Source organism: Crinia signifera, chromosome 1 (assembly GCF_055691185.1).
Source record: "Crinia signifera chromosome 1, ASM5569118v1, whole genome shotgun sequence".
NCBI lineage: Eukaryota > Metazoa > Chordata > Amphibia > Anura > Myobatrachidae > Crinia > Crinia signifera.
Genome location: NC_139217.1, coordinates 243,007,895 through 243,022,347, shown reverse-complemented (window position 1 = coordinate 243,022,347; position 14,453 = coordinate 243,007,895). Strand labels below are relative to the sequence as shown.

At 44.0% G+C, this 14,453-nt stretch overlaps 1 protein-coding gene across 8 annotated transcripts in view; it reads right to left on the bottom strand.

The window, feature by feature from the left end:
• The window catches only part of PTBP3 (polypyrimidine tract binding protein 3), a 188,963-nt gene that overhangs the window by 72,069 nt on the left and 102,441 nt on the right, over positions 1 to 14,453 (bottom strand). For 7 of the 8 annotated variants that reach the window (XM_083179475.1, XM_083179474.1, XM_083179477.1 and 4 more), the window contains one exon: positions 9,478 to 9,647. In XM_083179475.1, coding sequence (XP_083035601.1) covers positions 9,478 to 9,647 — 170 coding nt within the window. Of the gene's footprint in view, positions 1 to 1,711; positions 1,814 to 9,477; positions 9,648 to 14,453 lie in introns of those variants that run through there. The other variant, XM_083179476.1, reaches the window with a different exon arrangement.

Genomic DNA, 14,453 nt, shown 5'->3' with positions numbered 1-14,453 from the left:
ATCCGTGTGGCATTATATGAATTTTGGCTCAATCCATGTGGCATTATGAGAATTTTGGCTCAATCCGTGTGGCATTATGTGAATTTTTTCCCAATCCGTGTAGCATTATGTAAATTTTGGCTCAATCCGTGTGGCATTATGTGAATTTTGGCTCAATCAATGTGGCATTATGTGAATTTTGGCTCAATCCGTATGGCATTTTATGCATTTGGCTCAATCCGTGTGGCATTATGTGAATTTTGACACAATCCATTTGGCATTATGTGAATTTTGGCTCAATCCGTGTGTGTTATTATGTAAATTTTGGCTCAATCCATGTGGCATTATGTGAATTTTGACACAATCCATGTGGCATTATTTGAATTTTGGCTCAATCCATGTGGCATTATGTCAATTTTGGCTCATTCCATTTGGCATCATGTGTAAGGGGCAAGTATAATGGGGTCTAGTATTTTGTTACATAATGTGTAGAAGTTGTATATGGTGTTGACACGCCCCCTGTTGAGTGGCCACACACCCTTTTCTGGAGCGCGCCTTTGGCGCGCGCACAACTACATCCTTCACTTTTGTCACCATGGTGGGCCTGCGTACTTTAAATGCTAGGGCCTATTTTTTATTCCATTCCCACCCTCTCCTGCCGCTCTCTTAGCATGTACACTGGCACCACTAATACCGCCCCTCCCCCACTCAAACCCTTTTTTATCATGGTGCCCCCCCTGTCATTTTATCCTGGATCCGCCCCTGCCTACCTGTATCTTGTTTTGATTAGTTAAAGTGTGTGCCTTTATGACGATTAGGTTAATTGTTTTTAATGTCTGAACTTGTACTGCACTTGTATCTAAATTTGTATTGGCTTATAGTATTGTATTGGCTTACTCACGATTAGTTACTCACGATTTACAGTGTCTTAATTGTATTTCTTTGTTTCCGATTCATGAGTTCTTGATCAAAGACTAGTTTTAGGACCCCTAACAATAAGCATTTTCAGGCATATCACCTGGCCAGCTTGTCCAGCATCAGATACCCTGTCGCTTTAAAACTGACTGACAGGTGTCTGCGTGTTAGACCTAATACCTGGCCAGGATTCAATAAAAACACAGCCTGCAGTTCTATATCCCCGCCAGCTATGATCCTACTAATCCCCCGTCACATGTATCGACCTAAATGACCCTGTCAACCTACACCAGGTCGATCATATGGGGTCAACCTAGTTACTGCCGACCTTATTAGTGTCAATCCATACCCCTTCTATCCTACCAAGATCAAATTTGCAATTTTGTAACAATAAATCACCTATGCCATAATGTGTACACAGAATAAGGGCACAAAGAGCATGCTTTCCTATGTCAGAACAAATGCTCGTTGATCACTGCTTCCCTTTGTATCTACAGGTATACTTTCTACAGGAATTTGTTTCCGGTTTGCAATGCAACAGCCAGGAAGTAACAAGTAGGGGAACATATATAGACATACATTTAGATCTACCACAAAGGACACAGTGTAAGTTACTTACAGTGGAGTTCATACGGGCAGACTAGTCATTTGTTCATCAGGTAAAAGAAAAGTATATAGGGGGATCTGGTTCACTGCATACTCAGCTATGGCTGGGATGACTATCAAATTGTGTCACCACAAACAATACAACAATAGACAACTGCAATGGGATGACAGTCCTCCCTGTCGTGCTACTAAAAAAACAAATAATAATTACGTAAAATTATGTATGATGAGTGATCTTATTAAAGATGTCTCCTCTGGTTAGGTTCAAAATTATGATGTCCATCTCTTTCTTCCCTCATCAGGGATCGTATACCGTGAGGAGAAAAGAAAAAACAAATATAGTGTAGTATTTCCAATAATTATTATAGAGAAGTCTGGGTTCCACTATTGTTATGGATGTGGATTGTAGCTTATATGGGTCACCACGTGATTCGACTAATGGCATATATACTTCCTTACATAAAATAAAGCTTACATAAAATAATACTGTATGTTCCCACAAAGGTATATCTTTACATATATTTCACCATCTGTGTGGTATACGGATAGCCTGCCATGCCTGAAGGATGACTTTGGTCCAGAGCGGAGTATAACGGAAGCAAAGTCTATGGAGGAATCCCACACTGGGAACAATGAAGTCTCTGAAGAGGAATATAAGCCAGGAAATAACAGGGGAGTACGGAGAGGCTCAGACTGGGACTAAACAATAATAAAGACTTGCTAGAAGAAGTTACTGCAGGTAAGTATGCACTGGAGTGTCACTATGGTCGTCACTGGAGAGATTCACTGATGATAACAGCAACAGCAGATATCTGCATTTAGTTTATATATTGATGTTTGTCTCTCTGAATGGTGACTTAACAGCATTAGTGAGAATGATGCAATACAAGAACCAATAGTAAATAGACCGAATAGCAAGTATTGAAGATGATCAGGTAACACAGGTAATCTGATGGAGGATGCAGTATCCAGGACAGAAAACTGGAGGGAGTCAGGTTAGCAGGCATAGTGACATGCTGCCGATGCTGGAAATAGCAGATGCACTAAGAGAGCTTTGGGAGCTGCTACTCAAAAGGACAGCATTGTACTGACTGACTTTTGGCTTAAAGCTCTGTTTGTTTGTATATATAGGCAGAGGATGCAGCTGCTTGGCTGTTGTAGGATGTTGTCAGAAGTGGTTGATGGGTATTGGTTCGAGAGACCTATGTACCAGAATCCAAGATGGCGGCGCCCATGCCGGCGACTAACTTCCATGCGTGCACTTGCGGTCTACAAAGAAGCAGAGGCCTCTGCCAGATGCTGCATCAACCAGGCCACGGATGCCCCTGCAGATGGCATTGCCGAGAATACTGATCGCACTGGCCGGCGCCGGCTGTGTGCAAGCGGCGCTGGTAAGGAACCAGGGGATGACAGTCTTTGTCGGAGTTTGGCAAAGCATTTGGAATGAAGAAAGGGAAGCCTAAAACCCTGAATCATGACACATCTTATAAAAGAGCTTAATTGTACAAGTGACGACTCCTCATATAGAAAGGTATCTTTCAGTAGTTTAAACATACACACACTGAATATGAATCCATACAACAATGAAGAGAACATATTTTCTCTCTCTCCAATACTTTAATGACATTCCAATAAATATAAAAAGGATTAAAAAACTGACTTATACTATAACATGGAGGTAATTCCCACTTTACCTTGGGAGAAGATGGTATGAGGGCCCCAATATGCTCACCAGCAGTAATAAGCTAGAATATCCAACATGAAGAAAGTCCAGATCTGCAGACAGCCTCCAGCATGCACCAACACGTTTTGACAGTAAAGGCTGCCATACATCTAAAGACCGATTGTCAGATTGGGCTGGTTGGAAAAAAAATCTGGTAATGGATGAGAGTAAACGACAGTTGACCATTTGCTTTGAAATGCTGGAAAATTGCCAAAAACTGTCACTCATCCATTACCGGGTTTTATTCCAACCAGCCCAATCTGACAATCGATCTGTAGATATATGGCCACCTTAAGTCTTTGTCAAGGTGTATCTGACTTCTCTGGCTGTCGTTTATTTCAGAATCAGAATCAGCTTTATTGGCCAGGTATACTTGCGTATACTAGGAATTTGTTTTCGGTTTGCTGTGCAGCAGCCAGGTGAGTAACAAGTAAACAGCATACAGTATAAACAACAAACAATATAAACAGGTGGGGGAACATGTACAGTCATATAGAAGTTTTTCAGAGGGGACACCGTGTTAGATTATGTGCAAAGGGTTGTGGCGCGACTAGACAGTGAGGAGTTCATGAGTTCATGTGTCAACAGGTGAACCGCTTGAGGAAAGAAACTTTTTAGGCTTCTGGTGGACCTGGTGGGAATAGCCCTGTAGCGTCTGCCTGATGGCAGCAGGTTAAACAAGCCATGGCCAGGATGTAGTTGGTCCTTGACTATCTTCGTTGCCAGCTTTTTTGTTCTGGACAGGTAGAGGTCCTGGACAGAGGGAAGGTCTGTCCCGATTATCTTCTCCGCAGTTTTGACTACCTTTTGGAGTCTGCATTTGTCTCTCTCGCTGACGGAGCCGTACCAGATCAGTATTGAGGAGCACAGTACAGACTCCACAATTGCAGAGTAGAAGAGGAGCAGAAGCTTCTGTGGGATGTTGAACTTCCTCAGTTGCCTGAGGAAGAATAGCCTCTGCTGCGCTTTACCAACAATAGTATCAGTGTTGGGCCCCCATTTGAGGTCCCGGGAGATTGTGGTTCCTAGGAACTTGAAGGAGTCCACTAGCGACACCACACTGTCAGCAATTGTTAGCGGAGGAACACCAACAGCCTTCTTCCTAAAGTCCACTACCATCTCAACAGTTTTGAGTGTGTTGAGCTCTAGATGGTTGCTGCTGCACCACTGGGCCAATCAGCCCACTTCTTGTCTGTAGGCCGATTCGTCCCCGTCCTTGATAAGACCAATGACGGTTGTGTCATCGCCAAATTTGATTATCTTTACTGATTGCGCCTCTGCGGTGCAGTCGTTGGTGTACAGGGAGAAGAGCAGTGGTGAGAGTACACAGCCCTGGGGGGCTCCTGTGCTGATGGACCGCACTTGGGAGGTGAATTCCCCCACTTTCACAACTTGCTTTCTATCATTCAGAAAGTCCACAAGCCAAGAACACGTAGCTTCAGGCACTCCTAGGCGGAGTAGTTTGGGGTGGAGGATGTTGGGGATGATTGTGTTGAAAGCCAAGCTGAAGTCGACAAACAGGACCCTTGCATAGGTACCAGGCATATCCAGGTGCTGCAGAATGTAGTGCAGGCCCAGGTTGACTGCGTCCTCAACACATCGATTAGATCGGTAGGCGAACTGGAGGGGTCTAGCTGGTGGCCAGTCACAGCTTTCAGGTGTTCAGTAGCAGGCGCTCAATGTTTTCATGATCACAGACATCAGAGCTATCATTCAGATTTGTAATAGTTGATTTCTTGGGGACTGGAACAATAGTGGAGCTTTTGAGGCAGGAGGGAACCTCGCGTAGCTCCAGTGATTTGTTGAAGATCCTGGTGAATATGGGGGCAAGTTGACCCACGTATACTTTCAGGGCAGATGGTGACACCCCGTCAGGACCTGGTGCTTTCCTTGGTTTGGCCCTCTTCAACATCTCCACCTCTACTTGGGTGACCTGGAGAGACTGGAGTTGGCTGTCGACATTTGGGGCAGCACAGAGGGTAAGGTTTGGTTCACAGTGACCTATGTTTTCAAATCTGCAATAGAAGTTGTTCAGCTCATCAGCTAGGTCTTGGTACATGGTAGTGGCTTTGGGTGTTTTCTTGTAGCTGGTTATAGATTGCATTCCTTTCCACACAGATACAGGGTCATTAGTGGACAAGTCATTTGTCAGCTTGTCAGAGAACTGCTTTATTGCTAGCCTGATTTCTTTTGTTAGGGAGTTCCTGGCTCGGTTGTATTGTGGTCGGTCACCGTTGCTGCAGGCCTCCTCTCTGGCTCGGCGGAGTTGTCTGAGCTGGGCGTTGAACCAGGGCTGCTTGTTGTTGAAGATGTGGTAGGTCTTGGTGGGTATACACATGTCCTCAAAGTAGCTTATGTAGGATGTGACGGTGTCAGTCAGGTCATTCATGTCAGTTGCAGAGGCTTCAAAAAAACCCCAGTCCGTGCAGAAGAGGCAGGACTGGAGTTTCAGCTTAGCCTCGTTAGTCCATTTCTTAACTGTCTTGACGACAGGATTAGCTGCTCTGAACTTCTGCATATAGGTAGGGAGTAGGTGGACAAGGCAGTGGTCAGATAGTCCGAGTGCAGCACGGGGGATTGACCGGAAGGCAGACTTAAGGGTGGTGTAGCAGTTGTCAAGGGTATGCCCTTCCCTGGTGGGGCACGTGACTTGTTGTTTGAACTTGGGTAGCCCCTGGCTTAGGTTAGTTCTGTTGAAGTCACCAAGCACTATGAACAGAGAGTCTGGGTGTTTTTGCTCAATGTCAGATATGCTGGTGGCCAGGTGGTACAGGGCTTCCTTTGTGCAGGCAAGGGGGATGTACACTCCCACTAGGACAATCGAGGCAAATTCCCGGGGGGGAATAGAAGGGTTTGCAGTTGATACATAGCATTTCCAAGTGAGGGCTGCATGATTTGCCTAGGATCGTGACATTGGTGCACCATCTATCATTGATGCAAGAAGCAGATGCCACCACCCTTTGTTTTCCCTGAGAGAACCTTGGAGCGATCAGCTCTGTAGAGACCAAATCCTGGCAGTGACACTGGGGTGTCAGCAATGTGGTCATCCAGCCATGTCTCTGTGAAACATAGGACAGATGATCCTGCAATGCTTGACCTTGTGCTTCCCATGAGGAGGGACAGCTCATCGAACTTGTTTGCCAGGGAGCGCACGTTTGAGTGCAGACCGGTGCCCCCACCACTTCCACCTCACTAAGGGACCGGCACGACAGCCCCTCCTCCATGACCAGGGCAGCTACACACTGCGGCTTAATCCAGGTTGGCCTCTGCTGGCAATGCTGGGAAGCTGATGGGCTGGGGCTCGGTCTGGGACCACCGCGACAGTGGTGGGGGTTTACTTTTCTGCTACCTCTGTGAATGGTTCTCCATGGTCGCCGGTCCACTCTCCAACAACTGCCATTCAACTTTGCTGCATCCTTTCTGCACAGGCCAGCAAGGGCAGCGTGGACTGTGAGGTCTGCCGATCTGCCCACGTCCCGCTCCGTCAGGCTCATACGGGTGGTCTGCTCCAGGGGTGAGCTCCATTTCAGAAGGGCTTCTCTGCTGTGCTTGGTTACCACACTTGGCAGGGTCATCACAGTCGAGGGGGTGATGAACGAGGACAAGGACAGGGGGAGACATGTAGTTTGGTTGAGCTGCACAGCTCCGAGGCAGCCTTCTGCGGCGCCATATTTGCGGTATCCAGTATGATGAAAACACTTTTAATTTATACCCCTTAAGGCAGTGGTTCCCAAACTGTGCGCCGTGGCACCCTGGGGTGCCTTGGGGAACTTGCAAGGATGCCCTGAGTTGGTGGTCCAGGACCAATTAAAGTTATTTATAAGTTATTTATGTCTATTAGAATAGTCAAATTGTGGACAAACAGAAGTGAATCCTGTCCATTACCACATAACTGATTCTAAGGATGAGATAGAAACACAATTTATTTAACTTAATGTTTGTTTCTGACTTTCTCAATAAGAAACCTTTAGCCTAGGGGTGCCGCGAAAACATTTCTGATGCGCCTGTGATTGAAAAACTTTGAAAAAAAATTGGAACCCCTGCCTTAGGGTGTATCTCCTTCCCCTTTGGGTCTGTATACCGGAAGTGGGGTAAAAAACATACATTAAAAACTAGTTTCAGTATTTGCGACTTTGATAAAGGGTATTAGAAATGCCTGCGGAGATATGAAGGAACCAATTGTAAATATAAAATAAGTACAACCATCTATAAATAATAGATTTGTGTTCCATTGCTGTGGAAAGCATATAGCTTCTGGCTGGGTGTTACCCTGTACCATAGACATCAGTCCCTCATAAACTCTATACATGGAGCACATAGTACTGTAACATGAGGTTCCCTGCTGTCTGCATAGTCCATCGGGAAGCTGTGCATCCCGGCATCCGCCGGAAGTACGGTGCGTTCCATTCACTACACTTGTGGAACACACCAGGTCTAATTGCGCATTCCTGGAAATATTACACGTGTCACAGTTTGGATTAGTAAATCGCAACATTAATAAGTATTTGAAATGGTATCTCGACAAGTTGTACAGGCTACGTTATTACCGTTAAAATGGAACGCAAAACCCTCACATATAGAGAATACATAATGCATAAATACCAATAATCATTTAAAAAATGTAAATAAAAAAGGTGTATAACATCTAAATTCAAATAGACCTAGATTAAAAATCATGCACATTTCTGCTTTGGCTGGCTAGAGCTTCTTCTATATAATTTTTTTCTCCAGTTACTTTTAACCGCCTAATTCCGCTAAAAAGTGTGAAGTGTTTAGGGTCGTGGTTATGTGTGGGTAACCCTTTTTTTATGTTTCTAATATGATCGGTCATACGTTCTTTTAATTTTCTTGATGGGTACTTGTTTCCTAGCACGGCGCCAGCGATAAAAATTGTACCCATCGGGTCCTAAAAAATCGCGTTCATCACATGCAACCAAATCACATGCGATGCACGCGGTCAACGCGATTTTTACATTGGAACCAATGTAAAATGGTCTCTGAGAACCGATTTTACATTGGCCCCAATGTTAAATGACCCCCAGACCCCAATTTTCATTACATCCCCACCCTGATGGGTCAAATGCCCCCCCCCCCCCCCCCATCGTTAACGCCACTCTGCGATGAATGCCAACCCGAAGCGTGGCGAGTGTAGTGGTACGCGTCCTTCGACCTTTTCATACTCCCACTATCCACGTCGGTGTGGAGTTGAATCTATATAGTGTGGCGAGCGCAGCGAGTCACAGAGCCCGAAGCGTGGCGAGCCCCACGAGGGGACGCGCATTACTTCACAGGTATTACGCGTCCGCTCGCCACACTATATAAAATCAACTCCACGCCGACGTGGATAGTGGTGGTATGAAAAAGTCGGAGGACGCGTACCGCTGCGCTCGCCACGCTTCGGGTTGGCGTTCGTGGGGTGGCGTTAACAATGGGGGGGCATTTCACATACAAATTACCCATCAGGGTGGGTATACAATTAAAAATCAGGTCCATTGGGCCATTTAACATTGTTCCCTATGCAAAATCGGTTCCATCGCATCGGTCCATTATAATGGCATACAATGGACCCGATTTTACATAGGAATTTAACATTGAATACAATGTATTCAATGATAAATCTCGTCGATTGCATCGCATACCTTAAGTTAAGGCATGCGATGGACGCATTTTTTAATTGTCGGGAAAAAGGCTAAAAATAGCCCAAAAATCACGTTGGTCGCGTCCATCGCATACCTTAACTTAAGGTATGCGATGACCCACGACGGGCGCCGTGCTAGGAAACAAGTACCTCTTGATGTCCTACCCACATACTGTTTTTCACATTAGTGATCACTTCAAAGACCTATGAGTTTATGCAGCAGCTATTGTGAAAGAGTGCTATTTTCTACAAAATTTCTTTTTAGAGCCTATTGAGGTCGCCCATCCCCCCCCCCCCCCCCCCCCCCCCCCCCCCCACTCAAAAAAAAAATCCCTGATAATAGCTGCAGATGGATTTTGGATTACCCTCCAAATGATATATACTTGTCCCAGATGGAAGAATTCATTGGAGTTTTTCTTTCTATGCCCAAGAAGGTATAACCTAGTTTTTCAAACAAAAATGTTTGTAAATAAATAAATAAATAGGCTGATGACCTATTTTATTTATTTTCTCACACTATTATGTCCAATTGAATATATCATTGCAAGTGTCATTTATCAGAATTATGTGTGTTAGGGAAAAAAGCATGTTAAGTAATAAGTATAAAGTATCATACCTGGCTTTTTCCTTTCAACATCAAAATATTGGTAACTTTTCCAAAAGGCAGACCTAGTGAAATGACTTCAGACTCTGTGACTTCATTTGGAATCTTGCGAATGTGAATAACTCGTGATGGGGAACAGGGAGAACGATCTCCTTTAAACTGTTTGCTATCGTTCCCATTAGCTGAAAAAGACAATAAACGCACTGATTTACTATAGCCAAACACGCCAACATAAAATAACCAGCAGTAAACAAATCATATCTGCAGTAATAAAATTGACCAATTGCATTAATGAGATGCGGTCAATATGCCGGCAGTCGGAATCCCAACAGCCGAAATACCGACGCCGGAATCCAGACCGCTACAAACCCGGCACTTTGTCCCTCTATGGGTGTCCACGACACCCATAGAGGGAGAATAAAATAGTGTGCTGAGCCTAGCGACTCACCGTGACCGCTGCTTGGTGAGCACAGCTAGCTCGCAAGGGGGGCGATCCACAGCCCCCCCTTGTCGTCATTTCGGTGCCGGTATTTCAACCGTCGGGATTACGGCCGCTGGCATTTCATACCGAATCCGCATTAATACATAAACTTTTTTTTTTTTATTATTCAATCATGAACAGCTAACAATTCCAAATTCTGCAAAGATTCGAAGAGCCAAAAATAGAATCAAAAACCTTTACAAGCATGTTTGTCTACTGTACACCAAAACAGGTTAAAAGTGAGAATGTAATCATTTGGATATTTGTTCAGAATTTTGGATCAATCCATTTGTAAGTTTGAAAAAAAGATACAAATGAATGTACTTGAGGAATGGAAGATCTAATTACAAAATATCAATTTGCAGTAATCAAAATGAGGTTGAAGGACTTTTCTATAAAATGCGACCTGGGAAAAATACAAAATGCGACCTAGTTTGAAAACCATCCTGTACCACAAAAATATGACAAATGAGATAGAAAGATCCAATAGAAGGCCGATAAATGCTAGTAGTAGTACTGGAAAGTTGTAACATTTGTCAAATTGATGATATCTGCACTTTTTATAAATGGTTCCAAAAATCTATGGTAAGTGCTTTTCACCAAATTAAAATCTCGCCAGGATTTTTTAGCAGAGAAAAATGTCAGTATAGTAATTGGTCAGTGTTTTTATACAAGTTTGTAAGAAAATACAATAAACACTTTTCCCCCTCATCAGTAGGTTCATAAACCCGCTCTCCCATCAATACAACACCTCCATCCACCCAGGGCCGGTGCAAGGTATTTGTGCGCCCCAGGCAAAAGGGGGGATGTTTGTGGGCGCTCTCAGCAATTAGCCTCAGCGATAGCACTGCCTGCACTATGGAGCCGCCGGCAGCAGCAAGATCACTTACCAGCACTTCAGCGAGCAGAAGCCGCAGCACGCCGGTTCAGCTCCCTTGGCACATCTGGTGACCGGAAGCAGCGTTATACCTCTGCTCCCCGCCACTACACAGCCAGCAGCACACACTGATTTCAGCCCCCACACTGTGCTGGCTATGACTGGGAAACAGTGACAGGTGGCATGGAGCACTCCGGCAAGTCCACACTGGAGCAGCGCAGTCCGGGCAGCGACCAGCAGCAGTCCCGGGCAATGGCATACACAGCACCGCACAGCAGCAGGTGAGAGGTGAAACACACACAGTGCATAGTGTGTTGGTGGCACCTAACTAGTGTGTGCATCCGCTGCTCGCTGAAGTGCTGGTTAGTGATCTTGCTGCTGCCGGCGGCTCCATAGTGCAGGCAGCGCTATCGCTGAGGCGCTTATACCACCCCTGGAAACTGTAGCAGTGGCTCAAGGGACCTGCTGCCACACATAAATAAAATTAATTTAAATGCTGGGCTGAAATGGTGCGCCCTCCAGTGGCCTGCGCCCTAGGCAGCTGCCCAAAGCTGCATAGTGGTAGCGCCGGCCCTGCATCTACCTGTCCAACATCATTTGACCCATTGTTGAGCTTTTAGAGAAATTCACCAAAAAATGGCTAAAAGATTATTTAAATCCTCTACGTATATGACTATTCATTAGGAAGGGTTACTGGAGGTTCTGCACTGTACATAAAATATTTTCCCTACTATTCCACCTGCTCAAAAAGAACCGCACCAAAAAAAACCTTATAATAAAAACGTATGCAAATTAGAAATTGAATTATGAGCTAGCAGTGAGAAGAGCTTCAGGACCTAACTTGCAAGTATTTGGACTGATCCTTTGAGATCAATTACATAAGGGTCGATCCTATTAGTGCTGAAGGGTGCAAGTTGCCATTCGGATGCTGTTTAAACGTTGAAAACAGCAACTGAATTAAGCCTATGGAGATGCAAGTACAGGCAAATTCAGCCTGCCGTAAAGTGCAAATCAGTGAATTTACTTAGCTGTATTTATATTTATTTATACTAAAAAAACAGTCACTGTGAGTGATGCTGGCATTTTTAGGAAATATTTGCATTGACATTAAAAGTAATTAATATTGCTAACTGATATTTTTATTTTAGAGCTTAATGTTGTGGTATTGTTTGAAAGCCAGTGCAAAAGAGTAATCAATACATGTTAATTAACAAAGAATTCTACAAATCAATCTCTTAAACTGGGACCACACCTAAATATTTCTCTGTCTGATGGGAACAAAACTCTGTTAATGCATAGGAACAAAGGACAATTAACAATTTGCTCAAAAATGCTGAAAAGCAGACAGCAGTCATTTAGACAAATTGGTTGAAGTGTTTTCCTGTTACAAATTTATCCAGTCATTTTTGTCTATTTGTCCAGCGAATGGGAGCGAAGAATTGATTTTCGCTTACTCCCATATATTACCAGATTTTTGTTCCCACCAGACAGATTTAACAGATATAAAGCTGGGTACACACAAATATTTTGTAATTACAAACCATAAAGTAAACTTGAAATGAAAAGTTGTAAAACCTTAAGCCAGTGGTTCCCAAACTGTACGTCGTGGCACCCTGGGGTGCTACAGGACACTTGCAAGGGTGCCTTGGAATCAATTCAAATATTTATGATCAATTAATTCATAGATGGCGGTTGCCAATCTTGGCCCTCACCACATAATGGCCCTTATTTAGATCTGATTGCAGTACAAATTTGTTTGGAAAATGGGAAAAACCATGTGCACTGCGGGTGAGGCAGATGTAACATGTGCAGAGAGAGTTAGATTTGGGTGGGGTGTGTTGAAACTGAAATCTTAATTGCAGTGTAAAAATAATGCAGCCAGTATTTACCCTGCACAGAAACAAAATAACTCACACAAATCTAACTCTCTCTATACATGTTAGATCTGCCCCACCTGCAGTGCACATGGTTTTGCCCATTTTTCAAACAAATTTGTAATTCGATCAGATCTGAATAAGGGCCAATGTAAGGATGACATCTAAAAACACAATTTACATAATTTACCATTTTTTCTAAATTTGTCAATAAGAAGCTTTTGGCCTAGGGGTACCGTGAAAAAGAAATTCTGATACTCTAGGGTGCCGTGATTCAAAAAAGTTTGGGAACCACTGCCTTAAGCCATTTTTGCGGAATTGTATGCAGTATGCACAATGTTGTAAATAAGTATGTAAATTAGGGCAATTAAATGTGTATGATGTCCCTCTTTTTGAAAGTTTGCCCCTCCAACGCTTTCGATAATGCTCTGAATTAGACTGATGCTACATTTAAGTGTATCTGTATTGTTGCATTACTACAACATAATTGTATGCAATAGATCATCTACCTTTTTGCTTTTACAGTTCCCGTGCAAACCATTATTTGTTATAGATAGACAGGACAGAAATCCGGCAATAACCAAGTATAAATAGTTAATAAGCAGCTAGTCAATGGAGGCAATTTTAATTGTTTATTGCTCCCGATCCCATAAAAAAGATTATAGATGGGGAATTGTGATTGCATTGAAAATAAATAGAACAAGGCAAATCAGGAAAAAACGGTGCTGCACTTGCTATAAGTAAACAAATTTGGGTTGATTGTCTTCCATGGAACTACCCATGAACCAACGTAGGAGTAAATAGGCCACAGGGAGCAATGCTATGGAATACTGGGCCAGATGTATCAAGCAAGCTTCAAAAAGTGATAAAATGGAGAGTGATAAACAGCCAGCCAATCAGATCCTACGTGCCATGTCACAGGCAGGGTTTAAAATATGATAGGTAGGAGCTGATTGGCTGGTTGTTTATCACTCTGCACTTTATATCACAGAGGGCCAAAAAGTGATCATGTCAAAGGCGGCATAGCCACACCCCAGGGGTTGTGTTCAGGGGCAATGGGGTAGGAAAGCTGTGGCTTAGTTGTGTGACCCCCGAAGACTGACTGCTCCTGTTACAGTGTAGTGGGGCCTACACACTTAGAGATTTTGCTAAACGATGCTACAGTAGATCACCCAGCATATAGCACTGCACAGCAATGTGTCATTGAAGTGTGCTGAGCGATCTGTCAGGGCCAGTGTTCTCTGGTAAGAACGCTGGCCCTGACATGCGATTAACCAGATTTTTCCAGCATGCTGGATCTTAATCACCGGGCGATAGCAATGCTTAGGGCCACTCACCACTATGGCCCCTACACAGAGAGCAACATAGGGGCATTTTCTAAGCAATCTAGTCAAATGAAGTCAGATTACTCCCGTCACTGAGAAAAATCCAGCATTTTGGGTTGCCCCTCTGCAAGTGACACCTGGGTAGCGGTCTGCACCCCCTTAGTGAGGTCACTGGGTATGTTTGGTATTTCAGAAGTGCTAGATCAACCTCCTCTCCTACAAAGGCACAATTTTAATGTTGGACACATTGGAGGCATCAGATTCATGCAAAACTAGACAAATCAAAACTAAATGGTCCCCTCAATTAGGGACTGTCCTGACAAAACACTCTAGACAAAGTACAGTGGTTTGAGTTAAGGTACCGTATTTGCCGGCGTATAAGACGGCTGTGCATATAAGACGACCCCCCAACATTTCCACTCAAAATATAG